General features: G+C 45.8%; 1 protein-coding gene across 2 annotated transcripts; it reads left to right on the top strand.

The window, feature by feature from the left end:
• The first annotated feature begins 14,311 nt into the window (after positions 1-14,311).
• Positions 14,312-27,050, top strand: TEDC2 (tubulin epsilon and delta complex 2). 2 transcript variants are annotated; one of them, XM_054994696.1, is made up of 10 exons: positions 14,312-14,426; positions 15,910-16,008; positions 16,609-16,664; positions 16,922-17,576; positions 18,271-18,324; positions 19,165-19,249; positions 20,429-20,537; positions 21,614-21,727; positions 22,596-22,816; positions 26,748-27,050. In XM_054994696.1, exons 1-10 carry the CDS (start codon positions 14,401-14,403, stop codon positions 26,907-26,909), a joined length of 1,581 nt encoding a protein of 526 aa, XP_054850671.1. In that variant the 5' UTR covers positions 14,312-14,400; the 3' UTR covers positions 26,910-27,050. The 2 variants fall into 2 exon arrangements, with proteins under 2 accessions (XP_054850671.1, XP_054850672.1); XM_054994697.1 differs by lacking the exon at positions 18,271-18,324.
• The last annotated feature ends 761 nt before the right edge of the window (positions 27,051-27,811 follow it).

Here is a 27,811-nt window from a genome sequence, read left to right as displayed (position 1 = left end):
TTACTTTTTTTGCATGTCCACCACATATGATAAAAATAGCCCTCCGCTTCTTTACATTTCCAACATGACCCTATATATATTTCTTGTCCATTTTCTCAATAGCCTTTGGCGTGATATACCATCTGAAAAACATGACAGAGAACAATCTCAATAACTGAAATACTGGGGTGAATTCTTGAGATGAACACATTTCTCCACATGATCAATATATATTGTTATCTATATGATAACCCTGTAAATTAGGCCAGTGTCTTTATACTCATATTGCAAATGAGACAGGGAGAAGAGAAGCTCAAGGCAGTACCTTGCGTAAGGTTTATTTATTTATTTTATTTATGAGCTGCTGTAGCACAGTGATTAAGTGGTTCGGCTGCAAATCAGCACTCCGCTGGTTTGAATCCCACTACTGCCATGAGCTCAGTGGGTGGCCTTGGGTAAGCCACTCCTCTCAGCCCCCACTGTATTGTGGGAATAATAATAACACTAATGTGTTTAGCGCTCTGTGTGAGACAATAATCTGTCTTGAAGAGTGGTGTATATAAGCTCAATTATTATTATTATACCTTGCCTTTTTCCTAATGAGGACCCAAATTGGCTTACATCATTCTCCTTTCCTCCAAATTATCCTCACAACAACAGCCCTATGAGGTAGGAAAGGCTGAGGGCATGCATGTGACTGGCCCAGGTTCACCCAGCAAGCTTCCACAGCAGAGTGAGGATTCAAACCTGGGACGCCCAGATTCTAGTCGAACACTCTAACCATTATACCACACTGGGTTCACTTGTGGTAGGGAACTTCTTCTTAGCCAATATACAGTATCTGCCCTGTGTGGTTCAGTGGCAGAGCAGGTGTTTTGCATGCAAAAGTTCCCAGGTTCAATTCCCAGCATCTCTGGTTCAAAAGATCAGGTAGTAGGTGATGTGAAAGACCTCTGCCTGAGACCCTAGAGAACCGCTGCTAAGCAGACTAGACAAGACTGACCTTGAGGGACCAAGGGTCTGATTTGGTATTGTGTGTGTGTTATGTACCGTCAAGTCGTCTTTGACCTATGGCGATCCCATGAGTGAGAGACCTCCAAAATGTCCTATCATTAACAGACTTGCTCAGATCTTACAAACTGGAGGCAATCTAAACTCCCCTCTGTCTGGAGATCAGGGGGTGGGGCCACCAGCCATGTGACCATTTTCAAGAGGTTCCGGAACTCCGTTCCCCCGTGTTCCCCTTAAAGAAAGCCATGATGATGATGATGATGATGATGATGATGATGATGATGATGATGATGATGATGATGATGATGATGATAAATGTGTTTAATGATAAATATTGCTCTTCTAGACAGATTAGTGCCCCACTCAGAGCAGTGAACAAAGTCAATGTTATTCTTATCCCCACAACAGAGCTGGGGAGCTGGGGCTCACAGGAGCAGCTTACCCAAGGCCACCTGCCCAGCTCATGGCAGTAGTGGGAGTCGAACCAACAGAGTGCTGATTTGCAGTCCAACCACTATGCTACAGCTAATAATATGACATTTGTCTATCAATAATTTGAATCCCATACTTTCATTTTAAACAAAGTAAGTCTCTAGGCCTTTTTGTTGCAAAGATATAAGAGGAAAGGCTTGGAAAAGGGAGCCTGTCAGGGTGGTTTGGTGAGTTCCAGGTACTTGACTCATGTGGAAATGCACAAAGTTATTTAAGGGCTGCCAGAAAGGCATTATACAGACATCTGCTGTGGTGAAGTTGCCTGCCCAAGAACTTTGTGCATTGTCAAGGATTTCAGACATATTCTAGAAGACATGTAGGTTGCCAGGTGCATGCCTGAACCTATGGGACACTATGGGGGGGCAGACAGGGGAAAGGATATCAACATGTCAATGTACTTTCAGCTAAAACCAAAAATGCTGCCACTAGGATTTTGCCAATCTCTCTGTAAAAACCATACAGGTAGGCAATATTCTAGCTCACTAGTGACATTACTTTGGGATTTTAGGTGGAAATGACATCAGCTAGGATATGTTCATTTTACATAAGGGTGCTGGCTGGCCCTCCCCATTGCTTTATGTTAACTTGGGATTCTCTGAAACACAGAATTCCCTGGAACACATCCAACAATCTTCCTGTAGCTACAAAGCTAAGGGGAAAGATCCACAGTAGTGGGGGAACTGCTTTCAAGGAAGTTTGTCTTCCATTGCCATTGATTTGCTCAGTGGGGAACCCCTAGTAAGCTTTCAATAAGCCTCAGGTTTCTCCAGAACAGTTTGAAAACATCCTCCTGAACGATCCACTTTGTAAATACCTAAAGTGGCTAGGCTTAGAATCCTCAAAGGGCCATTGCTGTGCCTCTCATAAAGTTAATTCTTGACAATGAAATCTTATGTGGTAGAACAGCATGGCGCAGAATGGTAATCTGCAGTACTGCAGCCCAAGCTCTGTTCACGATCTGGCGGAAGCCGGGTTCAGGTAGCCGGCTCAAGGTTGACTCAGCCTTCCATTCTTCCAAGGTCGGTAAAACAAGTACCCAGTTTTCTGGGGGTAAAGTGTAGATTACTGGGGAAGGCAATGGCAAACCACCCTGTAAAAAGTCTGCCAAGAAAATGTCGTGATGCCACATCCCCCATGGGTCAGTAATGACTCGGTGCTTGCACAGGGGACTTTTACCTTTACCTAAAACAGCAACAAAGGCTGAGCCAAATGTTCAATAGCAAAAATTTGGGGCATGAAAAGGGGGTTTTCAGGGGAGGCTAGAATGTTTCCTGAACATGCCCCAAATGCCTACGTCTTTGCGCTGATGTTCATAACCCCAGTTGACTGCTGCATTAGGTCATTGTCTTTTGAATTCCTTGTCCTAGAAACATTAGCATTGCAGCAGTGCAGCCAAACTTCATTGGCTCTGTGATGACTTCACTGTTTGTAGGAAGAAGAGCTGGATTTAAAAAATGAAAGTGGTGCCAACCTAGCAACTCATTGGGGCTGCAGAGAGCCATGGCCACCTTGGGGGAACTGGTTTGCCACTTTAGCAAATGGTGCTATGGAAGGTTGTCTCTGTGGCCGGGGAGCAAGCAAAACTGCTGAATTTGTGCATACATAAATATTGTCACCCTCTTTGGGCCTCCATGCATGACTGATGTGTGTACATTTTGTGCTGTGCAATGTTTTCCATAAAATTTGATTCCCCCCCTCTACTCCCAGTTTGGCTCAGTTCTAATAGTAATTAACATTTTGAGTTTGCAAAATGCGATTCTTCCCCTCCACTCCCAGTTTTGTGCAGGCCTAAAATAATTAATATTTTGGGTTCCACTGTACAGTAAAGAAATGATGTTAGGAAGATCATCGGTCAGAAATTACAGCAAATGTTGCCACTGCAAACTATATGACTGGGAGTCCCTGGAAATAACTGTTTGCAGATCGTGTTTTACATTCCCTGTCCCCTGATAGTTTCTACTCTGATTATGTTCCACATGCTGCTGTTTTATGTAGACAAATAATGAATCAATGTTGTCTCATCATATCGTCTGGTTGTCATTTTGAGTATTCCTTTTAGGATTTGTACTAAGCTCCAGGAACCTGAATTTTATCAATGAGTGGCATGGAGAAATTAAAACTGTTGCCATGGTCTCTGTGTTGCTTAGCATCCAGTTCAGCGGTTCTTGGCTCTCGATCTTTTACAACCCAAATTTTGAAGGAAAGAGCTTTGATGGACTTCAGCAGGGGGACTTCTCTGAAGAATGTTATCTAATGATCTTGGTTTCTACCACACAAAGGTCTACAGGCATAATTTGAGCAAAGATGGGAAGATCAGCCATCTAATGCAATCCCTGTTGTTATTCTTGAGAATATATTTTGTCCTCTATGCCTGCCTTTGGCGGCAGGCACTTGCAATGCAAACATGGGCTAAATTCTGAGACATTTATTAAAACCACAAAGCCTCAAGAGACACAGCATGGTGCAGTAGTTCAGAGAATCTGACTAGGTGAAGAGAGACCTGGGTTCAAATACACATTTGTCATGAAATGCAGCAAAGGGATTGTGAGGATACAGTTCAAGAGGGAAACAGATATAACAACAACAACGATATAGCGCCCTTCAGGTCAACTTGATGCCACTCAGAGCGGTTTACAAAGTATGTCATTATTATACCCACAACAATAATCACCCTGTGAGGTGGGTGGGGCTGAGAGAGCTCTAAGAGAGCTGTGACCAGCCCAAGGTCACCTAGCTGGATTCAAGTGGTGGAGCGGGGAATCAAACCCAGTTCTCCAGATTAAAGTCCCGTGCTCTTAACCACTACACCAAACTGGCTTCTTGGAAGATGCATGGGTTTAAAAGATGCTCCTCTTTCCTTTTAAATATTTTCATGCATTTTAAAATATTTCATTTCAAGTCTTTTTAAAAATGGGTCCATTGATTAAATTTTTTTCAAACAGAAAGATATTTTTTTAAATGAAATGCTGCATTTTATTAATACTGCAAGCTGTTTTGCATATGAGAAGCAAAAAGCAGGGTACAATTTATCAAGTCAATTTTTATCTAGCCCATCCTCCGTGAAGCGTAATTCTTCTCTGCTCCACTGTATCTCAGATCAAGTCTGTGAAGAAGGTAGGTTAGCTCAAGATGAGAGTGCCTGGCACAAATTCACACAGTGCCAGAGCTGTGCACATGCACCAGGGTCTCTTTACTCTAACTGCTGTACCACATGGCCAGGGGTCAAGAGCTGGAGGAACTCATTAGCATATGCCATGCCCCTTGCCATAACTGGAAGTGTGTCATTAGCATAACTGATTTATGTATGCCACATCCCCTGACATCACCTATTTTGGCTGTTTTGGACCCAATCCTGGCCATTCAGGGCCGAAATTGGCCCCCAAATGGCAAAAATATGCTGAAAATGGCCGAAAAAGGGCCCAAAATGGTGAGGATCGGGCCACTGCTCAGTTGGAGAGTGATCCAGCACCCATCAGAGGCCCGATCTGGGCCATTTCGGCCCCAATCTAGGCTGAAATGGGCCCAAAATGGCCGAGAGTCAGGTGGGCGGGGCCACCTGACATGTGACCTCTTTGGGGAACTGCCAGAACTGCGTCCCTGCATGTCCCTCCTCGAACTGAGCCCTACACATGGCCTCTCACAACCACAAATCAAATTAATCAGATGGATAAACTGAACGAAGGAGGAAAACCACTGCTCATTCTTATGGAAATAGTGCAATAATACCACTGGCAACTATGACAGAGCAAAGGCAATACCTGTCCCTCACTATTGAAACTGAGAGGCATGTAAGCTCAGGTTTTGTGGCTCCTTTTCAGGGCTTCAAGGTGGCATTTTGAAAACCTCAGGCTACCAGCTAGTCCAAACACTTGACGGCTTCTTCCAAGACTTTTATGTTTGTGAGGACCCAGTATGGCATAGTGAATAGAGTGTCAGGGCCAAACTACAAGTGACATCTGACACTAGTTGAACACTTGTCAGCTTCCCTCAAGCTTTGATGGGAAATGTAGGCAGCTTGGCAGAATGCTGGACAAGTGACAGTTGAAAAGTCCATTGGACAGCAGTCGGAGAGCCAAGCTGCAAGACCAGGATGCCTACATTTCCCATCAAAACTTGAGGGAAGCTGACAAGTGTCCAACTAGTGTCAGGCATCACTTGTAGTTTGGCCCTCAGACTAGAATCTGGGAGACCCAGGTTTGAGTCCCCACTCTAACATGGAAACTTGCTGATTGATCTTGAGTTAGTCATATGCACTCAGCCTAACATATCTCACTGCTCAAGATGGGTAGCCATGTTATTCTGTCTGTCGCAGTAGGAAAGAGCAAGAGTCCAGTAGCACCTATAAGACTAACAACATTTGTGATAAGGGATGAGATTTCATGAGCCACAGCTCATGAAATTTTGTTAGTCTGATGGATGCTATTGGACTCTTGCTTTTTAAAAATATCTCACAGAGTTGTTCTGAAAATATAAAACATGGGAGGAGAGGAAAACAATGTCAGGTGCTTCGGGGGCCCCTTTGGAAGTAAGGCAGGGTATAAATGAAGAAAATATAAATAAATGCTGTAGATGTCAATTGGAGCTAGGAGACGATTTGTCACTAAACGATCAACTACATGTTGATCTTAACCTCAATGCTTTTAAAATGAGGAGGGGTGAAACCTCCATCTCTTCAAACCCACATGACTTCACAGAATACCATTTGCTACAATTCTTAATGGCATGTGGAAGCATTGCCATTAATGGCCATTAATGGCATGTGTTCAGCGTGGCATCACCAGACCCCTGCCCATGGGATTCAGAATTTGGACAGGTCTCTTCAGATAGAAGCCTCATCCAGGAGCAACACTCGACCGAGAAAATCCCTACAAAATATTGGTCCTCATCACCTTTCTTAGAGACATTATATTATGTTATCAATGCATTATCAGGGCTTTTTTTCAGCTGGAATGCGGTGGGACGGAGTTCCGGAACCTCTTGAAAATGGTCACATGGCCGGTGGCCCCGCCCCCTGATCTCCAGACAGAGGGGAGTTGAGATTGCCCTCCGCACCGCTCCAGCGGTGCGGAGGGCAATCTCAACTCCCCTCTGTCTGGAGATCAGGGGGCGGGGCCACCAGCCATGTGACCATGTTCTCCAAGGGCAACCCACTGAGTTCCACCACCTCTTTTCCCAGAAAAAAAGCCCTGTGCATTATTATTGACTGGGGCATACTGAGCTGTAGGAGGAATATTTGTAAGTACCGAGAGGGGCACATTGCAGGATGGGAAGGAGATGCACGAGGATTGCCGCTCTCTTTAGATTTCTGGCTATAGTTGAAAGGGTTTTGAGAATTAAATCTCATTTGTCATTACCATTTCTCTTCTCAGCCACTGAGTATATTAAGCTGCTTCACATCTAGGCAGATTCCTGGACCCTCTCCAAGGTCTCATCTTCCTTAGTCCCTGCAATCTGCAATCTTTTAACTGGAGATTGGACTCTTCTGGCGTACAAAGGTATGCTCCTTCACCAACCGCCCCTCCAGTTACAATGCATACCCAAAGGATGTGTGCATTTCTGACATTCCAACCTTGTTTCAGTAAGAAATGTCAATCATTGTTTAGGGATTTCCTCATTATATAGCAAGTCTGGAAACTGACAGATTTAATAGGAATGAGGGCCTGTGTGTCACTAAATTTTGCTTCAGGGCATTTGGAACAACTCCCACAGCTGATATAAAGATGTGTGCCATCGGAATTACCTTCCGTCTATATCTTTATTTTTAAAGCCCTTAAAACGGTATATGGAAAACTCGGGTTTGGCTTCTGTCAGATGTATGAATCTGTTTCTAAGTCGATTTCCTAGTTAAGAGCATCGTTAAAGGTTGCTAATGAAATGCATAAATGTCAATAGTATCCAGGTGCATTTCACAGCAATCTGATCTCATACCCAATTGTGGCATTCAGGAACAACAGTATTAGGTTACGCTGTTGATGCTGGCCCTCTACTGGGCTCTCTTGGAATTGCTACCAATTACCCATTTCAGCTGTACTCACCATAGGTCACTTGATCTTTGCCATGCACAGTCCCAATATGTAATAATAATAATAATAACATTCGATTTATATACCGCCCTTCAGGACAACTTAATGCCCACTCAGAGCGGTTTACAAAGTGTTATTATTACCCCACAACAATCACCCTGTGAGGTGGGTGGGGCTAAGAGAGCTCAAGAGAACTGTGACTCGCCCAAGGTCACCCAGCTGGCTGTAGTTCGGGATATTTCCAAAATATTAATGCAATTTACATTCTTACAGCCCCATAAGGTAAAAAGTCAGCTGCCGCCACTGTATTTCCAATAGAATATATTGTTCTCAAGTAAAATATAGTTTATTTTCAGAGGGTTGACTGTTAGGAAGTCACAAGATGTTCAGAAGCACAACAAATCTATTGGGAAACATATGATCCAAATAAGAAAATTGTTCTTTAGTAAATACACTTACAGTGCAATCCTAAAAAGAGTTACTCCAGTCTAAGCCCATTGAAATTAATGGGCTTAGGCTGGAGTAACTCTTCTTAGGATTGCACTGTAAATATTGTAAGCAAACATTATGGAACTGCCTCCCTCCCAATGTTCCTCCATGGCAACTTCGCTCTTCTGAACAGGGTCTCCTGCAGGTGCCAACCTGCTCATGGGCAAAATCAACAGCAGCCCATAAGTGGGCTTTCTCTGTGGTGGCCCCTACCCTATGGAACGGCCTGCCTGAGGAGGGAGGGGATCTCAGATGCTTCGCTAATGAGTTAAGGACCAGAGACTTCACCACTATATTGCCTTACGTACGATCTGTTGTTTTAAATACATGCTCCTACGAGCTCCTGTGCTTCATGTTGTCTAATGTCAGGCCTGGAATTATTTATGTTCTGTTTCAGCACTTCTTCAACTCTGTATTGGATTCTTGCTTTGTAAATTTGTGTTTATTTAACCAATGGCATTGTTTATGGAAATGTCCTTGAAACTGACTCCTGCGCTTATGCAGCAGGAGAACACTCCTGGGGCCCTGGTGATGACATCACTCCTGGAAGTGACATAATCACGCCATGCCAAGAGTGTGTGTGCACAAAGCACAAAGCGTTTGGGACCCAAATTTGCCAGGTGTGAAGCACAGAAGCACTCCCTGGGCCTGCGCGATGACATCATTCCTAGAAGGACAGGATCCCCTGCCCCCCTGCCCCCCGCTGGGGATTCTTATACAAGACACCATTTTCAGGTGTCTGATGTACCACTAGAGAATCACACAGTGGTCATCTCTGCTTTCAGGTGTATGTGCTGGTGCGACTCCTGAGGAAGGTTCCACGAAACAAGTCACTTGCTGGTTTCTTGTCGAGTTGCCTAGTCCTGGCACCCTCCTTCTTGTTATACCTGCAATAAGTAACCATAAGAGAAAGAAAATTACCTTTAACACTATTGTTAAAGTACTATACTTACCTGTTGCCTGATGTTTACTGCCTTGCCTTATAGAAACTGCTATAGATATTCACAGTTATTTGGTTCTGTTGCCGCTGATTAAGTACTTTGTATAAGTTGTATGATATTTTGTATAAGATTTCCTGTTTGATATTGTAGCACATTGCACCTTACCACGTTATAATACATTTTTTCACTTTTGCTAACTTCTTGGTTTTGCCCTCTGCCTTTTGGGCTCCTTGCCTGTTAGTTTTTGTGGGGGCTGCTCCCTTTTCCTTGCCTACTCCCACCGGGGGACTGGCAACTTTACTCCACCTCCAAATCTCCAGGAATTGTCCAACCCCAAGCGGTCATTCTTAAGAGTGTGAATGTTTATATGCAGAGAAAAGATATAAAAAATGAAACAACAATACCCCATTGAACTACGCCCTTTCAATCCTTCTTTACAGGCCTTTTTGGAAACCTGAACGTATAAAGTGAAATTCACTAAATTTTATCACATAATATGAGTTATTAAAAATTCCCCCCAAAATTATCACTCATAGCATACTATTATCACTAAGAAAAATAAAATTATACAGTCTTTGAAAATAGAAACCAACATTATCTTAAAAGACTGTTTTTAAAAGATTGAAAGAACAATTACAAGTGATATTCAGGCTGAAAAAAAGTTATACACCCTAAGACAGTGGTTCCCGGCCTTTTGGATACGGTGACTCACAAGTTCAAATTGACTTAGTACAGTGACTAGGGTTGCCAAGTTGGGAAATTCCTGGAGATTTTAGGGATAAAGTCTGGAGAAGGCAGGCTTTGGGAAGGAAAGGAACTCAGTGAAAGATAATTCCATAGAGTTCTCCCTCCAAAGTAGCCATTTTCTCCAGAGGGACAGATGTCTGTGGCTTGGAGATCAGTTGTAATTCCAGGAGATCTCCAGCCACCAGGGTTGGCCCAAAGTTTTCTGGTGCCCTAAGTGAAGTATGACCTTGGTGCCCATTTAGTCCAGTATTCCATTTTCAACTGCAGCCAATCTGTTCTCTGCATGCCACATCCTACTATGAACCTCAGGGAAGCAGCATCTTTCCTGAGGTACACAGCCTGAGCATACAACGACTATATTCCAGCCACTGACCACTCGCTTCTTCTCCATTACTTCCTCTACTCCCCTTTAAGATTCTAAGAAACTCAACCTTCAGGACACATTTAACTTGATTCTTTATCAATGAGTATGCATATGCAGCGAAGTTACTTCACACGTGGTGATTTTCTGACAGAAATTTTATTCTACACAGGAAAATGGGTATACCTGTGAAGCTACTAGTTGCCTAATGGCTTCCTCCTAGGATTTCCAGGTCCCCTTATCCTCCGGGGAGGGGAAGGCGGGAGACCTGGCACTCACCTTTTTAGTTGTCTTTGCGCACACACTCTCAGGCTGCACGATGATGTCACTTGCAGGAGGTGATGTCATCACGCAGGACTCATGCTGCCTCTGGGAGTGCTCCTGTGCTCCACAGCTTTGGGCTGAATTGAGCCTGTTTGGTGCCCAAATCAGTCCACTGAGAGCATGCCACACTGCCCGGGAGCACACCTGGGGGAGCACCTTCCCTGCCTTTCCCTTGCCAGCCAGGTAAGCGGGGGTGGGGGGTGGGGGGTGGGAGTGGGGAATCCTCCACCCCAGAGGGGGACTGGCTACCCTACTTCCTCTCATTGTTGCAAAAAGTGGGGGAATGTGAGAAGCTGACGTCGAGGAAGAGGAGAAACAGAGAGCAATGCAAGGGGCAGGGGCTGTCATTAGGGAGGGATGGCCTGTGTGACCCACTTTCAGAGGTTTTGCAACCCATTTCTGGATTCTGACCCACAGCTTGGGAAAGACTGCCTTAAGATGTTCATATCAACTGATTCCAAAAAGTGAGGTATGTTTGACAAAAAGTAAGTGAGGATATCCTTATGCATTACTAAGACTCTAGCTGAACTTTTACTAGATAAGCTATCATTTAAAATAAAGTAAGAGAATGAATAGTAGAAGAATTGATGCACACGCTTCATGCATATTTTATAGGCATAGTTCTTAAAAGACCACAATACCAAATAACCTGCCAGAAGAGACTCTCTTGGTATTTATAGCAGACCAGAAAGGAAGTAACTCAACTGAATTCACCTGTAAAAAGTGCCTGAAAGTAGGCATACAGAACCCCTTGCCTTAAAGGTATAGAGACCTAAAAAACAGAAATGTTGCAATATAAATACAAAATCAAACCATTATAAAGCATATAAAATACAGAAAGCTAAGTGCTTAACAATGGCAAACAATAATAATGTATCCAGAGAAAACATCCAACATTATGGCCATCCCATCAACATCCTATACTGTTTCTGAAAATCCAGTAAACCCTTTTCTTTTTACAGTATGTCCCAAGGTAGAGAAATGCTTAACAAGTGAAGAAGTCTGCATCTTTCCAGTGCCGATGTTACTTTTCAAAAGATTGCACCCTACAAAAACAAAAAAGTATTTCCGTTAGATAATTTGTTATGTGCAGTACAATGCAAATTGTTGCATGTAAGGATGACTACAAGAACGATGGTTGTTGTGGGTTTTCCGGGCTGTATTGCCGTGGTCTTGGCATTGTAGTTCCTGACGTTTCGCCAGCAGCTGTGGCTGGCATCTTCAGAGGTGTAGCACCAAAAGACAGAGATCTCTCAGTGTCACAGTGTCACAAACTACAAGAACTGTTTGGACTATTATTTGTGAGCACAAATTTATTATTTTTAACTGGAAAGATAGTGCAGTGGTTAGAGTGGACTGTGATCTGGGAGAACCAGGTTCGAGTCCCCACTGTGCCACTGCAGTTTATAGGGTGACCTTGAGTCAGTGACACATTCAGCCTAACCTACCTCACACGGTTGTTGTGAGGATAAAATGAATATGTGCTGCTTTGGGTCCCCATTGGGGTAAAAATTGAGGTATGAAGGAAGTAAATCACTGTTTAATATTTTTCATATGTAATGAAAGGGTTTATTTTTCAGTTCACATCTTCAGGTTTCCAAAAAGATCTATAAAAATGACTGAAATGTGATATTGACAGGGCTCATTTTGAGGGGGAATGCGCAGGAACGCAGTTCCGGCAGTTCCCCAAAGAGGTCACATGTCAAGTGGCCCCACCCACCTTACTTTCAGCCATTTGGGGCCTGTTTCGGCCTGGATTGGGGCCTCTGATGGGTGGTGGATCATTCTCCTGCTCAGCAGTGGCCCGATCTTGACCATTTTGGACCACTTTTCGGCCATTTTCAGCCCTTTTTTTGCCATTTTGGGCTCAATTTCGGCCCTGAATGGCCGATTGGGTCCAAAACAGCCAGTATAGGTGATGTCAGGGGGTGTGGCACATGCAAATCAGTTATGCTCATGACACACTTCCAGTTATGGCAAGGGGTGTGACATATGCTAATGAATTATGCTGATGAATCCCTCCAGCTCTTTTTCTATGAAATGACCCCTGGACATTGACATTGTGTTTATATTCTCAATATCCTTTATAATGCTCATTCTTTGTGTGGACTGGACAGATAGACAGACAGGAACTAAGTACATTTTAGAGACCTCTGAAGAAGACTGTTAAAAGCTGTTAGGTCTTCTATGATTTTTGTGCGAATGCTTTCCTACTTACAGTATCCTGTATATCTATTAAAAATAATTTTTAGTTGGTTGATGTTTCTTTCCCTTAGCTATTTGTGGTTTCCTTTCAGTTGTACTAGCTGCAGGTTTACTGCCCTCCCTTTTTTGTGGGGGGCTTTAGGGCACCCCAAAGTATCTCCTTTGTGTCTTTTAGGGATGTCTTGCGTGTATGTCAAGGTACCTGGGGTGTGACTGTTGATTTTTAAAAACTTTTAATTCACAGCATGTGAGTTGTTTTTTCCTTGTTGTGTTGCCACTTTAATTCCTGCTTTCTGTTTTTATCTTAGATTTACATTTGTGTATTTTTATTGGCAATTGGCTTGCATTCATTTGTAGAAAGATGATGTGGAAGTATGAAATCAACAAACGTTCACTTAGTTTAGTATTTTGCAAGAATCCCAGCAACTATCACCTGCCCAGGTATAGCAGATAGGTACAATGCTCAAACGAACTGACCCTTCGTTTGAGCATTGTATCTATCTGCTATACCTGGGCATTTTACCTATTTTACCTGGGCATTTTACCTATTTGCTCTACCTGGGCAGATGTTTGCTCAGGTATGCACAAGTTCCATTACCCTTCTCTGGAAGCTCAATACACAAAACCAAGCCCAGGACCATTATAATACTGCTGACTGTGAGATTCAGGTATAGACAACCTGACAACTTCCAAGAACCCAGTTCACACACCTGAGGGTACAGCCTTAACCGGATAGTAGGGACTGTACCACTGCAAATTGCAGGTGAAACTCCAATCAACTAGCAAACTAGCATGCCAGGAAAGAAAGTCCAACCCTCTTTGTATACTGCGCTCGCTTTCTATTTGCAAAGAGTTTTTTTTACAGAGGGGTCCAGTCCAAAATGTGACAGCCCCCCCCCCACCTACAGCCTGAAGTAGTGCAGTGCATTCACACTGGGGTGATACAGTGCACGGCTTTAAAACAGACCGCAGGTCGGGGGGGGGGGAGGTTTCCAGTTGTCAACGCCCTTCCATGAGGACGAAAAAAATAATTGGAAATAGAAATATAGCAAAGGAGGGAGACAAAGTTTCTCAAGCCCTTTGCTTGCTCTATAAGTTTCCTGTTTGCGGGACTTTGTGATATGGAGCGGTTTAAAAAGTCTCCCCCTGCAATCTTGACATGGTACGGTCTATTTTACCTTCTCGTTTAAACCCCGGGGCTCCAAAAGCTTCCGCATGCCGACCGTTGCTATGGCCTGGTTGTCGTTGCTAAGAGGCGGGTCCTAACAGGGCGAAAATTCGCCATCTACAAAAAGTGACCTGGGGGTGGGGAGAACTAGAAAGATGAGAAGTAAGCAGAAGAACAAATAGATTACAGAGGGGGTTTTGCTGTAAAATCTGCCTGTCGGTTAGAATAATTTGGATCGTGGCGAGACGTTTAACAATAGCCCTGCCAAGACTTCGAGCGCGCGGGCCGGTCAAGTACCTCAGAAGCGGCGGCCAGGTCCGGAGGACCATAGAGATGGAAAAAGACTGAAATCTTATGCTGCCTTTAAACACTGAAATCCACGATTCTCTTTATAGAATAAGCCGCTAAAAGTACAACTTTGCATGTATATTTAAAGTCTAGGGCTAGAACTGGGGACGCTCTGGCCGCAGGCATCTCTATGGTCCCCACTCCATTGCTGTACTTTCCGTTCAGCATCGGAATGAGTGGGAAAGCGGTTTTGAACCGGAAGTATTAGGTAGGAGTGGGCGCACACGCCTGTTCCCCTTGGACAGCCCTGGCATTTGCCTTCCCTGGGGGGGCTTTCTCCTTTCATTCCCCCGCCCCTCCGCGCAGTTCTTCATGTTGCCCGCTGACAGTGCACAGAGGTGAGTCAAAACTGCAGAAAGTCTAATTTCAGACAGGTTGGGCGGAGTTCAGCCCCAGAACTTGTTTGTAATTTGAGGGGGGGGGGGGTGAAACAAGAATGCTGGGTCACCCCAAAGGCCCATGTAGTCCAGCCTCCTGTTTCTTGCAGGGGCCAGCTAGAGGTCTCCAGAAAACCCACCCGAGCCAGGGCCAAAGGAGCCACGGTGCTCCCCATTGTGTGTTACTGAGAGGCTAAGGTACACTGTCCCTGAGCATAGAGGTTCTGTTTCGGTGTTCTGGCCAGTAAGAGCAACCTGCTGGACCAGGTCAGCAGTCTCACCCTGCCCAGCAGCTTGTGTCCCCTCAGGCCAGTTGTTGCTGGGAAGTTCCTGAGCAGGATGGAAAGGCAACCAGACTAAAGACTCCTCTTTTTGTTGTTCCCTTTTTGCTGTTGATATTCAAAGGTATGTTGCCTTTCAATACAGAGGTCCCATTAAGCTACTCTGGCTAATAAGATCTGTTGAGCTAGATCGGACAAAAAGTCTGCTTTGAGCTATTAAATTTTCTTTGAGCTATGGCTGTTGTGGGTTTTCCGGGCTGCTTGGAAATGGAAAAGTGTGACGTATTCAGATCTAGTTATTTTTTTTACTTCATTTATACCCCACTTTTCTCCCCACAACAGTTCTGTGAGACAGGTTAGGCTGAGAGTGTGTGACTGGCCCAAAGATGCCCAGCAGGCTTCCATGGCAGAGTGGGGATTTCAACCTGTTTCTCCCAGGTCCTAGTTTGATGCTCTAACCGCTACACAGCTGTACCATCTACTTTAGGACCCTGTCTCCTGCAGTGACTGCCCAGATTCTGTGAGGCTTGAAAGCAAAAGATATTCCTTGCTGTTGCTAATCAGAGCTGGGCTAGAATTTGTTCTATGTGATGGAGTAGTGGCTTCTTTACAGGGACTGTTGGATGTGTGATAGCATTCAAAAGTCATAACTCAGGCCTAGTCTGACATGGTATGCTACCAGCTGTCTCTTAATTCTGCAGCAGATGCAACCAATTTCAGGTTGTGTGCAGAGCTGCATGTTTGGCTACCCAGCAGTTGGAGGAAGACATAACACAAAGTCAAATGCTGTCTTGAATTCCACAATTCGGCTGCCAACTAAGAAGTTCAGTTCCCATTTCCAGTTGGACTTTAACCTGTTGATTTTACCAGTGCTGCTGCTGCAAACTAGAAGGGAAGATCAAATTGACGAAGTTTCTTGTGGTGTTCTCCTGGCAGTGAACCGAAGAGCATTTCAAAGGTTTGGGGTCACTCTTCATTTAAGGAAAAGGTTTTGTAGGCAGTTCTATATTTTGTGGCAACAGTGAGTTCAGTTGGCTTTCCTAACTGCTGAATCCAGAGTGAAAAGACTGGACAAAACAGCAACCTGTGATGTGAGCAAGATGTTGGATCTTGAAGTGTGATGGAAACAAGGAGTAACTTTGTGCCTCTTGTGCCATTTCTAGGCTGGTTTCTCTACTCACTCAGGCCTTGGAAGAATGTTTGGAGAAGCAGCAGCAGCTGCAGCGGGAGCTGGTACGGTGCGGTGCTGTTCTCGGAGACTGGTAAGTTCCAAAGTGGAAGAGGGTACTTGAAGGGTTTACAGCTAATGGAAGAGACAAACTGTGGAACTCAACATTCCCTTTCCCCTCGTTTTGGAGTAAAGTGAGAAGATGAAAATCTAAAATCTGAGTGTCTTGCAGTATAACGAGAACCAGTAATAATGAGAGCTCTTTCAAACTGCTTTATAGACATTATCTTGTAATCCTTACAGCCCTGTAAGGTAGGCTGTAGGTAGGTAAGTAATCCTTACAGCCCTGTGAGGTAGGCTGTAGGTAGGTAAGGAGTGTCTTGCAGTACAAAGAGAACCAGTACAAAGAGAACCAGTCTTTCAAACTGCTTTGTAGACATTATCTTGTAATCCTTCCAGCCCTGTAAGGTAGGCTACAATTACGATCTTGTTGCAGATGGTGAGGCATTAAGTGAAGCCTGCTTAAGTACTGAATTTGCAGTGGAAGCGAAATTTGAACTCAGATCACTGCTTAATCCCTTACCCACCATACTACACCAGCTCATGATGCTTCAAATTCCTGTGTAAAAGCTGGGGCTGCCCAGTAATTCATATGTTGCTGGTTTCACGTTTTGTTTCCTTTTGTCTCTGCTAGGAACTTGCAAGCTCCTGACAGCCCAACAGTCAAGGACTGCAGTTCTGACAATCAAGGTAAAGGAGAGCCGCTTTCTCGACCAGTGGCTTCTGCTGTGACACAGAGAGTAACGTGTGATGCTTGTAGTAGGAGCATTCAGTTGATACTTGGCACAACCACTTGAGGAAGAAACTTAGCATCTTGTCTATATAATGTTCACAAATACACTGTAGCTTTATCTCTGAGTCGTTTAAGGAACTGCAAGAGCCCCCTGCCCCCCCCCAACTCCTTAGGTCAGGATAATTTTTATACTAATTATTTTCTACATTTTCAGAAAGGGAGCCCTCAACTGAGGAGCTTGAAGAACTAGAACTGCTTAACAAAGCCCTGGAGAAAGCTCTAAAAGTCCGATCGAAGTTTCTGGGCCAAGTTCCTCTACGTGAGACTGCAGAAGGCACCAAAGCGTTGGAGAAGAAACCTGTGGCCCATGTTGCTGTAAAACAGCAAGGGGCTAATTCCAAGCTGGTTAAAATGACACCTGTCGCTAAGTCAGTCAAAATGACACCTGTCAGTCAAAAACCTGCATGTCCCCAAAAGCTCTCAGCATATATGCTGAAAGCCCCTTATCGGACTGACCCGGCTGTGAAAAGGCCGCAGGGGAAAACATCGGCCAGGATGAGTTGCAGGTTGTCAAAGGTATACGGGAAGAGTTCGCCCAAAGGGGCTGCCTGCCCCAAAGACAAGTCGCCTGTAACATTAACCGGAGCGGAGCATGGAAAGATCTCTGCTGCCGAAAATCCCAGAGTGCTGCCTGGCACGTCTGAGTCTCTCCAGGATGCGAAGCAGAGTTCTTCACTTTGCAACTCTACTGGTGGGGGCGACTTTGCAAGTGCCAGTCCATCCTTCCTTGGAATGGAGCAGCATCCTTCCAGAGAAAGCTCCCCTGGGATGTGCACGGCGCCACAGACCTCCACCCTCCAGGAGAAGGGGTAGAGTCCCACAGATTTTTTTTTTTGCCAGTTCGATAAATACTGATATTTTCCTTTCACAAACAGGAGGCAAATTCTGCTCCATTCCTATATAACTTGTATTGGAAACAGGGCTTTTTTTCAGCGGGAACGCGGTGGAACGGAGTTCCGGCACCTCTTGAAAACGGTCACATGGCCGGTGGCCCCGCCCCCTGATCTCCAGACGGAGGGGAGCTGGAGCAGCGTGGAGAGCGAGCTACACTCCCCTCTGTCTGGAGATCAGGGGGCGGGGCCACCGGCCATGTGACCATATTCTCTGAGGGCGAATTAAACTTTAAAAAACTCCCCCTTGTTCCAGGTGACCCAAAGTGACATCATTGTGCGGTCCTGAGTTCCACCACTGAGTTCCAACCACCTCTTTTCCTAGAAAAAAAGCCCTGATTGGAAATAATAGACATTTACAATCACAGATCTATTGCATGTTCCCAAAGTGTAGCAGTTAAGAGTGTCACACTGAGATCTGGGAAACCCATGGATTATAATGGATATGATATTTTAATCATGCTTGCGTAGTAAAAAGACATCCAATTTCCTTGCTGTTCTAAAATTTGAAATTCAAGGCAAGTAAGAAAAATGTTTCCCCAACAAGATTGTTCAGTGCCTCTTTCTGTATGCATGCAGGTGGTTAACATAAGCCCGGTCTTCTTCCTTGCAGATCGTCACTGAAACTTCCCGTGCCTTACAAAAAAGCCTCTTCCAGGCTCGCCAGGTAACCTTACTACAGCTACTGTGTCCAACCTAGAGCTTTTCCGCAAGTGGATGGGAGAGAGTAGAGAAAAAAATCTGCAGAATCTCCCTAGAAATCTAGAAAAGAGTCCACTAGCACCTTTAAGACTAACCAACTTTGCTGTAGCATAAGCTTTCGAGAACCATAGCTCTCTTCATCAGATGCCCTCCATGCATCTGACAAAGAGAGCTGTGGTTCTCGAAAGCTTATGCTACAGCAGAGTTGGTTAGTCTTAAAGGTGCTACTGGACTCTTTTCTATTTTGCTGCTACTACAGACTAACACGGCTAACTCTTCTGGATCTCTAGAAATCTACAGGCTACTTTACATCGAGGGGCTATTTGCAAAGAGAGACTGCCGTTAAAGGGATGCCAGAGGTTGGGTAGCCTGGAGAATGATTTATGTACAACTCCAGCTGTATTGTGTGGCCATAACTGAGAGAAGCTCTGACTATGGGATTAAACCCCACATGATCACTATTTTCCTCTTAGTTCCAAGCAAGAACGTGGTAATATATGATGAGAAGCTTACAGGTATCAAGTCCCATACAGCAAGCTTGGACGTGATTATGGCTTGGCTTCTGGACTGATGCCTACAGAGCTGGAATTGATGGAGCAAGAGTGTACAAAGGAAAATGATAAATAAATGCGCACATTTGCATCTGGCATATCCTGTGCATAAGTTACAGCATTAAAAAACCTTCCCCAGTGTGTCTGTCCTTTCAGGAAATCATGTGCCTGGTGTCAGCTTCCTAACTTACCTCAGCTCCTCTTGTCCTTCCCTCCCCACTTCTCTTTTCCTCCTTCGTGTCACAAACACTCAGGCTGTGGGAAGATGGCCGCCTTTGCCAGACAAGCCCAGAGGCAGCCACTGCACGGGATCACTTTATGGAGAAACTGCAAGTGACTGTATCCTTTGTGCTAGCTTCAGACACAGTGAAAGGCAACTGTAGATGAGAAGAAAGGAAAGAAAGACTTCCTGTTGTTTCCTGGAACTGGGCTAGTGCGGAATGATGCTTATCCTGGGCTTCTAGAATGGCCCCATTTCTGTAGTTTTTTGTGAATGCTAATCCATAGCACGTGATTCCCATGCATTCAAACTGCAGTCCCTAGAAATTGATACCTCTGTTGATCCTCCCTGCACTCCCGCTATAGTGGCATTGGGTGCTTCCATCTCCTCGCACATTCCTTCTCTTCTACATCTCCCCATGAGCTGGTGCAGTGGTTAAGAGTGGCAGGACTCTAATCTGGAGAGCCAGGTTTGATTCCCCACTCCTCCAGTTGAAGCCAGCTCAGTGACCTTGGCTCAGTCACAGTTTCTCAGAGTTCGCTTAGCCCCACCCACCTCTCAGGGTGATAGGTGTGAAGATAATAATAATACACTTCTTAAACCACTTTGAGTGTGACATGTAGTTGTCTTGAAATGTGGTGTATAAATTGAATGTACACACACACATGCTGTAGAAATGAAGCTATTTAACTCATGGCCTGGTAGATGCACGCTTTTCTTGTTGGCGTTAACTAATACTAGCAACCATCTTGCACAGGGTTTGGTGATATTCTAGGGTGTGATTTAATAACAATCCCATTTATGACTATCTAGACTGGATTTTACACAGTGCTTGCAAACCCCCTTGTGGGCTTGGCTTAATGCCAAAAAATCAGTTAAAGGGAAAAAACCGGGATGATTATACATGACGATGCCTTGGGATGTTGCCAAAGATTCCTTTATGTGTCATGGAGCATCATATTCTTCAGCTTCTCCACTAGCAGAAGGTGGAGGGGGGGTGATATTCTGACGGATGCAAAGCCATTAACGTTTGAACTTATGTCAGGCAGATCGGCTGCGATTATAGTTAATTGGAGGTGTAAAACTTTGGAGCCTGCCTGATCTCGGCCCACTCAGATTGAGAAACTGCCCTTTCTGTGCCCTCTACAAAGAACTCGCGCTTGTGGAGATGGAGACACTAAACGCTGCAACTAAGTTCAGAGCGACCAAATCTGATAGGACTTTGACCCTGGCAGGATCCCTTTTTCTCAGTCCCCGCTTCCCCTACCAATAATCTCTTTCCTTAAGATCAAGGTCAGTTCTGCTCATCTTCACCCTCTTTCAGCCTACTTGAAGTGGAGAAGGAACTGACATGTCTACATGGTGTCTACTTTCTTATGAGCCAGTATGTGGAAACTGAGGTGCCAGGTGAGAAATGCATTGAGGGTAGTTGAAAGAGACCCCTCTTCACCAGTGTCTTTTGCTGAGTGGGGGAGCGCAGTTACTACAGCTGGAGAGGGGGGTCTGGGAGGATCTGTGGTTCAGAGTTCCTCTGCATATCATGTATGCAGCAAACCCTGAGGGTGCGCTCAACACAGAGCTGCAGTCGGTCTCGTCTCCCTGATTATCTTGTATGATATGCCTCTAAACACTTGCATGTTAATGTGTTTGAGCACACCCCTATAAAAAGTAATGCGTGGTGGCCCTCTGAGCATGCTCTATGAGCATGAGATGCAATTTTAAGGGGGTGGGTTCTTAAAATAAGGCTGGGAATGAGCTCTTCAGGTTTGGGAGAGGTAGACTTGAGAGTTTTATACAGAGCTAGGCTATAAGGCCCGTTGGTTTGGCTTGGTACGTGGCACCTCCTCATCTGGGAATGATTTTCTGTCAAAGGGAAGGGTGTTGCATGTCGCGTAGGTGTGCCCTCCCGATGCAACTGCCAACGTATTTTTATCATTTGACAGTACCAAAACTCAGAAGAGCTTTTACTCTGGCAAGAATGAATGCCCTTCCCTCGGCAGTTTTGGAGGGTAGATACAAGAAAGTACCATATGCCAACAGAACATGTAGATGCCCACCTGATAAAACTGAAACCACTGAACATATGATTATAGTGTCCCATATTTAATAAGTTAAGGGCTAACTTCATCGCCCCTCTGCTTAAAAAATATGGAATGACCTAATATGAAAGTGCAGTTGACATGGTTATTATTGGATACAAATGATTCCGTTACTCTTTCTGTGGTATAATATACAGGGGCAATAATTAAACATCAGAGAAATTATTTTAAGTAAGGTTCTTCCCATTTTAATTTCTGCTTAAGGCAACAGCCGTAAGAGCAGAGAGAGAGAGAGAGAGAGAGAGAGAGAGAGAGTAGGTGTGTCCAGCTTGGCCTTGCGAAGAAGGTCAGTGGCTCAGTTAGTGCCGCAGGACTTTTGACTTAATACACCAAAGCTCGGTGATACGGGTGGCCTCAAGCCTTCCATTTCTGCGTCTCTTGTAGCTTCTCTCGGAGAAAACCCAACTTGGGAGAGAGAGTATGAAATTCTTCTGACCCTGGAGGGCCTCCAACCCGCTCTCTCTCAGTGCCTGGACAAAGTGTGCCAGCTAGAGGAAGGTGAGGCTCGCTTGAAGGGGTGAGATTTAAAGTCATTTGAAACTGGTGTGAAAGGCTGTGTGTGGGTTTAACAAGAAGAGGGGAGGCATTTTGCACCCTTAATCTGCTTGCATATCACGCACTGTTGAAGGAGGTGCTTTGATGTGTCTGAGGAGTCTGCCTCAGAAGACTATGGCTGATTCCGCACACGTTGGATAATGCACTTTCAATGCACTTTATGGCTGATTCCGCACACGTTGGATAATGCACTTCCAATGCACTTTATCAGTCATTTGAGGTGGATTTTTTGTTCCGCACACACAAAAATCCGTTCCAAATGATCTATAAAGAGGATTGGAAGTGCATTATCCAACGTGTGCGGAATCACAATGAGATGGGTTAGAATATGTTGCTTCGATCCTGCTTGGCTGGTTTTTTGCAGGCGCTGATTGTTCTGGCAAGGATAACCTGGTCAGTGTAACTTTAGCTGTGGCTGAACACCCAATTATTATGTGGCCCTTGGCTTCAGGGCAGCATCGAAACCAAATTCCCATTGGGACCCCCCACTACACATCAAGCATCAGTGTGGGGTTGAGCTTGTGGAATCCTTTGCACACATCCCTCTGCAGCATATGAGAGTCTGAATTGCAGCAATCAGATAACAAAAACATGTTATTTTGCAGGAGTGCTGGTTCTGTCCATCCCTTCCACGCTCTTATTTTTATTGATTAAAATTTTTTATCCCACCCTTCCTCCAGGACCTCAGGATACGGATACCGACGTCATGAACTATGCATTTGTGGTGTGATGTTTTTCATTGTTTCCCGAGTTTCCATCCGTTTTTGCCTTCTGTGCCTGGCTGAGATTTGTGCTTCCCTCCCCTTGACAGCCGTGGAGTCCCACAGGCAGCTTTTCCCAGCTGATTCCGCTCACGGCGAAGCCGACTCCTCCTCGGCAGAGGGTCCTTTTCGCTGGAGGCAAAGGACTTGTGGGGCGGAGGCGTTTGGGCCCCCACCTCTGCTTTATTATTCCAGCCTGAAGGAGCTGCAGGAGCTGGAGGCCTTGAAGCTGCAGGTGGCCACGCTGCACCGGCAGATCAACATACAGAAGGTAACCTGGCGGGGGATATGCCCAGCGGGGTGTCTTGATTTGGCAGATTGTAACTTCGTCTTCCCTTTAAGAACAGAAGAAACAGCAATGCGGGATCGGACCAGTGGTCCGCTTAGCCTGGCCTCCGGTTTCACACAGTTGCTAGCCGACAGGGAATAGAGGCCAAGGTCTGTCCCTGACGCTGCCTTCTAGCACTGGTATGCAGAGATCAACTGCCTCTGAACGCTGAATTATCAAGGCTAATGGCCTCTGATGGACCTGCCCTCTGTGTATTTGCCTAATCTTTTAAAGCGAATACAGCTAACGGCCATCATTGCATCCTCTGGCAATGAATCATAAAATCATAGGGTCGGAAGGGACATCAAGGGTCATCTAGTCCAACCCCCTGCACAATGCAGGAAATTCACAACTACCTCCCCCTCCCCTGCCTGCCCCAGTGACCCCTGCTCCATGCCCAGAAAATGGCAAGTTTCATAGGTAACTGATCTTTGAATGAAGAGGTACTTTGCTTTTGTCTGTCCCCCCCCCCCCCGCTTGACATGCCCTAGAAAATTGCCATATCACATATGGAGGATGGGTGGGGCCAGCAGAAGGAGGCTTACTTAAGATCCCCTAGTAAGGCAAGATTTGAACCAGGGACTTGAGTCTTGTTCTCTTAGCTGCTATGCACCCCCTGGCGTATGACTGTCGGGTGGACAAGGTCCAGATTCCCAAGAACAAGCTGGATATTCTTTTTATTAGGAAACATCAACCACAGCCTTGATCTTGCCCAGAGATCTAGAAACACTTGCCTGACCTTCCAGGTGGCTATTAGACAATCCGTAAAACAAGCAGCCCCTCCGTCGCTGAACAGTCATTGATAACGCCCCCCCCCCCCCACCCTTGGGGCAAAAAGAAACATCGGAAGACAGAACTTGTAGCACAAACGAGAAGAAAATTCATTTGCTGAAAGCGCACAAAAACAAACAAGTCCCTACCAGGCACGGGAAGGCGGCTTTCTGCTAGGTCTCCTGGAATTCCTGCTGCCGCACTGGACCCTCCAAGGGTGGTGGAGAGTTGATTCACACAACCATTTCTCAAGCAGCCTGGGCTTGGCTGTTAGGGCTTGTATAAAGGCTGAACTCAAGCCAGGCCCACCCATCTTCAATGCCGCTGCTCGTGCTCTCAAGGGCAGCAGAGCAACTGGCCCAGGCAAGGAGATGCAAGATGGCCTGCTTCTGACTGTAGACGTCTTGGTGAATGTGGTGGGGATTCTCCCCCCAGTAATGCCCCTGGCTTGTGCACAGTGTTGTGTGTACTTCTGATTTTTCTGCCTCTGCATAATGCAAGACATTTTTTGGGCTTGCTTGACCTTTCCATAGCATGTTTTCCCCATCACTACACACAGCCCTCTTGCTAGCCTGCGGTGACCTTGAAAATGGTAATTGTGCATTGTTCAAAGATCAGTTGAAGTGGGTTAGATTGTGAGAGGCCACAACGGGGTTTCTAAAGGCGCGTCTACCTAGAGAGGGGCTACTTTTAAATGGATCCTTGGGGCCTTTGTTTCCGCACAGGATGCGGTCAAGAGGTCGCGGGCCAGCATGCAGAGCAGGTGATGTTTTTGCCATGTTGCTGCAGACTCTCTTTGTTGGATGTGTGCAACACAGATGGTAAAACAAAAGCCGAATCCATGCTGTGAAGTGCTACGTAGGAATGGCTGACTTGCGGTGCATAACAAATGCTTAATTTTTTAAATTACTTTTAAGTGTAGCTGTGGTTCTGCAGGGTTTTACGGCATGCGCTGAGATTGTGCCACTCGTCTCATCTGCCACTTTGTGTGGCTTTTTGCCATTGAGGTTTTCCCTGGAAACCAAGAGCTGCCTGTTGTTCCATGATTTGTCTTTGCGCTCATTCCTGTGCTTTGCAGCCATATCTGCCCCAGACCTTTCTCTCTTCGATGGACTCCAAAGTCTGGAGGTGTAGACATTTAATGCGCGCCCTCCTAAGGAGTCCCACTTTTTTTGGAGCCACAACGGAGCATACAATTTTCTGGTGCACCCCCAATTCCAGCAGGTCCCCTATGCGCATGCTTGAGTTGGGGGCATTTACCTTAACACCGGCTGACTGGGGGTTCCCCTTGGCCACCTTGGTCTAGGATGCGAAATGCAGCTTCCACATTCATAAGCTGTCAAAAGCCAGTGCTTTTTCCTTGTTGGGAGATGGCCAGAAACCATTAGCTGATATTGGGGCTTTCTGGACTTACGATAGATTCTAGCCGATGCTTTCTGATGCAGCGCTGCTGGTTTGCTCCATGTATAATCCTGTGTGGAGCTGTGTGTAGTATTCCTGGGAGGCCTCCCATCCACGCACTGACCAGACCTTGCTCTGTTTTGAGGAAAAGAGATGCATCATGTTTCTTCCGAACATACCCTTATGCAGGGCTTTTTTTTCCGGGAAAAGAGGTGGTGGAACTTAGTGGGTTGCCCTCGGAGAAAATGGTCACATGGCTGGTGGCCCCGCCCCCTGATCTCCAGACAGAGGGGAGTGGAGATTGCCCTCCACACCGTGACCATTTTCAAGAGGTTCTGGAACTCCATTCCAAAAAAACAGATAAGTGGAGTCTAGATCAAATCAAGCCTTTCTCCTTAGAAGCTAAAATGACAAAACTGAGGCCATCGTACTTGGGTCACATCACAAGAAGACACGACTCAAATGGAAAACACAGTAATGCTAGGGAAGATGGAAGTCTGTAGGAAAAGAGGAAGACCCAAAATGAGATGGCTTAACTCAATAAATCCAGCCGCCAGCGCGGAGGGCAATCTCAACTCCCTTCTGTCTGGGGATCAGGGGGCGGGGCCACCAGCCATGTGACCATTTTCAAGAGGCTCTGGAACTCCATTCCCCCGCGTTCCAGCTGAAAAAAAGCCCTGCCATGTCATATTTGTGTATGTGTGTGTCAAAGTTTCTTATTTGAAAGCTTCTTGCCAGAAAGTCCAGATTAAAAGCATTGTGGGAAGGGTGTTTCTTGAACTTAAAAACATGGGATGCCCTCAAGTATTCAGACATATGCCCATACATGCTTCCAGGTATCCCTTATCATAGAGAAGGTGATGTCCTTCTCGGGGCACAGCAAAAGACCACCTCAAGTCGAGCAGCACCTTAAAGACCAGCAAGACTTCCAGGGCATGAGCTTTCAGAGGTCGGAGGTTCGTCAGATTACACGCTTACACGCTGCTAGTCCTTAAGGTGCTGCTGGACACGAATCTTGCTCTTCTACTGCAGACCAGCACAGCTGCCCACCTGAAACAGAATATGTCAAAATGCAGAGCAGGAAATCCACAAAGCGCCAGTATAGGAACACATACTTTGTATTACTGAAATTATACAATTTAGCATTACCGGTAAGTGACATGTTGTTGTGAGTCCTTTATTGGGAAGTGGCCACTTCACACTTATTGTGAAAGTAGTAAAGATATACGGGAGCACCAGGTGTGATTGTTTTAGGACACTAGCGTAAATCTGAGCATGATTCGAACTTGGGTTCCTGGCAACCATTCAACTCATATTTCCCTTTCTGTAAAGTGTCTTTGAAGAAGCCCTTTAGTCCCATAAAAACCTTTGGCTGCCGTTCCCTCCGCACAGTGGTTATTCTAGCATCCCCCTTCCATTCCCCCCCTCCTTTCATTTTCCTCCTCAAAGGGCCATATTGTGAGCCACATTGGCTTCAGAGCCACAAATCGCAGTCCGTAGCCCAGGGCCTCCCCACCTCTAAGAGCAGCACGGGTGGCACTTCAGAGCTAGCAGGCATCCTGGAAGCCTGGGCCATGATAATGTTTTTTCATCCATGGCTTCCCACTGCTGCCTTCTTAACCTTTCGGGGCCGTCTCCCTCTTGGGCTTCTTCCCACGCAGACAGTTTTCCTAGCACCAGACTTTGCTTTCTTTTTGCCCAGGCCATGGAAGGAGAACTCCTCCCACTTCTCGAACCCGGACCTGCTCCGCAAGGCTCCTGCGCTTCTTTGTATCGTGCCATTTACACCCTGTTGTGCGAAGGGGGCGAGCGCTTCCCCGCCCTTGTCAGCGAGGAGGAACTGTCCCACTGCCTTGAGCCCTGAGCCCCTGACCCAGCGGCACGCTGAGCAATGAGCTCTGGCTGTGGGTTCAGGGGGCTCCTTTGCACTCCGCTGTGAATGAACGGGCTTCCCGCTGCACTGGTTAGTGCCTTTCCTGTGTGTTAAACAAATAAAATCATACTTTCCCAGATCCTTCGCTGTCCTCCTGCCTCATCTAAAACCTCTCGCACCAGCCCTGAAGCACCTGCCTTCCTTCCTCATTGGAGAACCAGTCCTTTGCTCACAAGGTCTGGCCAAATGGGCCTTGGCGGGTCAAGATTTACCCAAAACAGTCAGTCAAAAAGCCAAGAAGGGAGGGTAAAAATTAGATCTGACTCATGGGTTCATAGGGAGCCCCGTGGCACAGAGTGGTAAGCGGCAGCACTGCAGCCCAAGCTCTGCTCACACAACCTCAGTTCGGTCCTGGCGGAAGCCGGGTTCAGGTAGCAGGCTCAAGGATGACTCAGCCTTCCATCCTTCTGAGATTAGTAGAATGAGTACCCAGTTTCCTGGGGGTAAAGTGTAGATGACTGGCGAAGGCAATGGCAAACCACCCCGTAACAAAAGTCTGCCAAGAAAACGTCGTGATACGACGTCCTCCCATAGGTCAGTAATGACTCGATGCTTGCACCTTTACCTACCATGGGTTCATATAGATATGGCTATAAAAAGGAGGCATGGCTGGACTCTTTGGAGTCACAAAGCAAGCCAAGGACATAGTTAAGAAACAGAGTGTAAAAGATGTATTGTCGAAGGCTTTCACGGCCAGAGAACGATGGTTGTTGTGGGTTTTCCGAGCTGTATTGCCGTGGTCTTGGCATTGTAGTTCCTGACGTTTCGCCAGCAGCTGTGGCTGGCATCTTCAGAGGTGTAGCACCAAAAGACAGAGATCTCTCAGTGAGAGA

This window comes from Eublepharis macularius, chromosome 12, assembly GCF_028583425.1.
Source record: "Eublepharis macularius isolate TG4126 chromosome 12, MPM_Emac_v1.0, whole genome shotgun sequence".
Taxonomy (NCBI): Eukaryota; Metazoa; Chordata; class Lepidosauria; order Squamata; family Eublepharidae; genus Eublepharis; species Eublepharis macularius.
The sequence above is the reverse complement of the archived record's forward strand: the minus strand, read 5'-3'. Positions and strand labels throughout refer to the sequence as shown.

What these genes read in the sequence shown, in the direction of transcription:
- TEDC2 (XM_054994696.1), top strand. Translation starts at nt 14,401, where the DNA reads ATGTTGCCCGCTGACAGTGCACAGAG. An exon ending in CTGCAGTTCTGACAATCAAG is followed by an intron (nt 16,665 to 16,921) that starts GTAAAGGAGAGC and finishes CTACATTTTCAG; the next exon opens with AAAGGGAGCCCTCAACTGAG. An exon ending in GGCAGATCAACATACAGAAG is followed by an intron (nt 22,817 to 26,747) that starts GTAACCTGGCGG and finishes CTTTTTGCCCAG; the next exon opens with GCCATGGAAGGAGAACTCCT.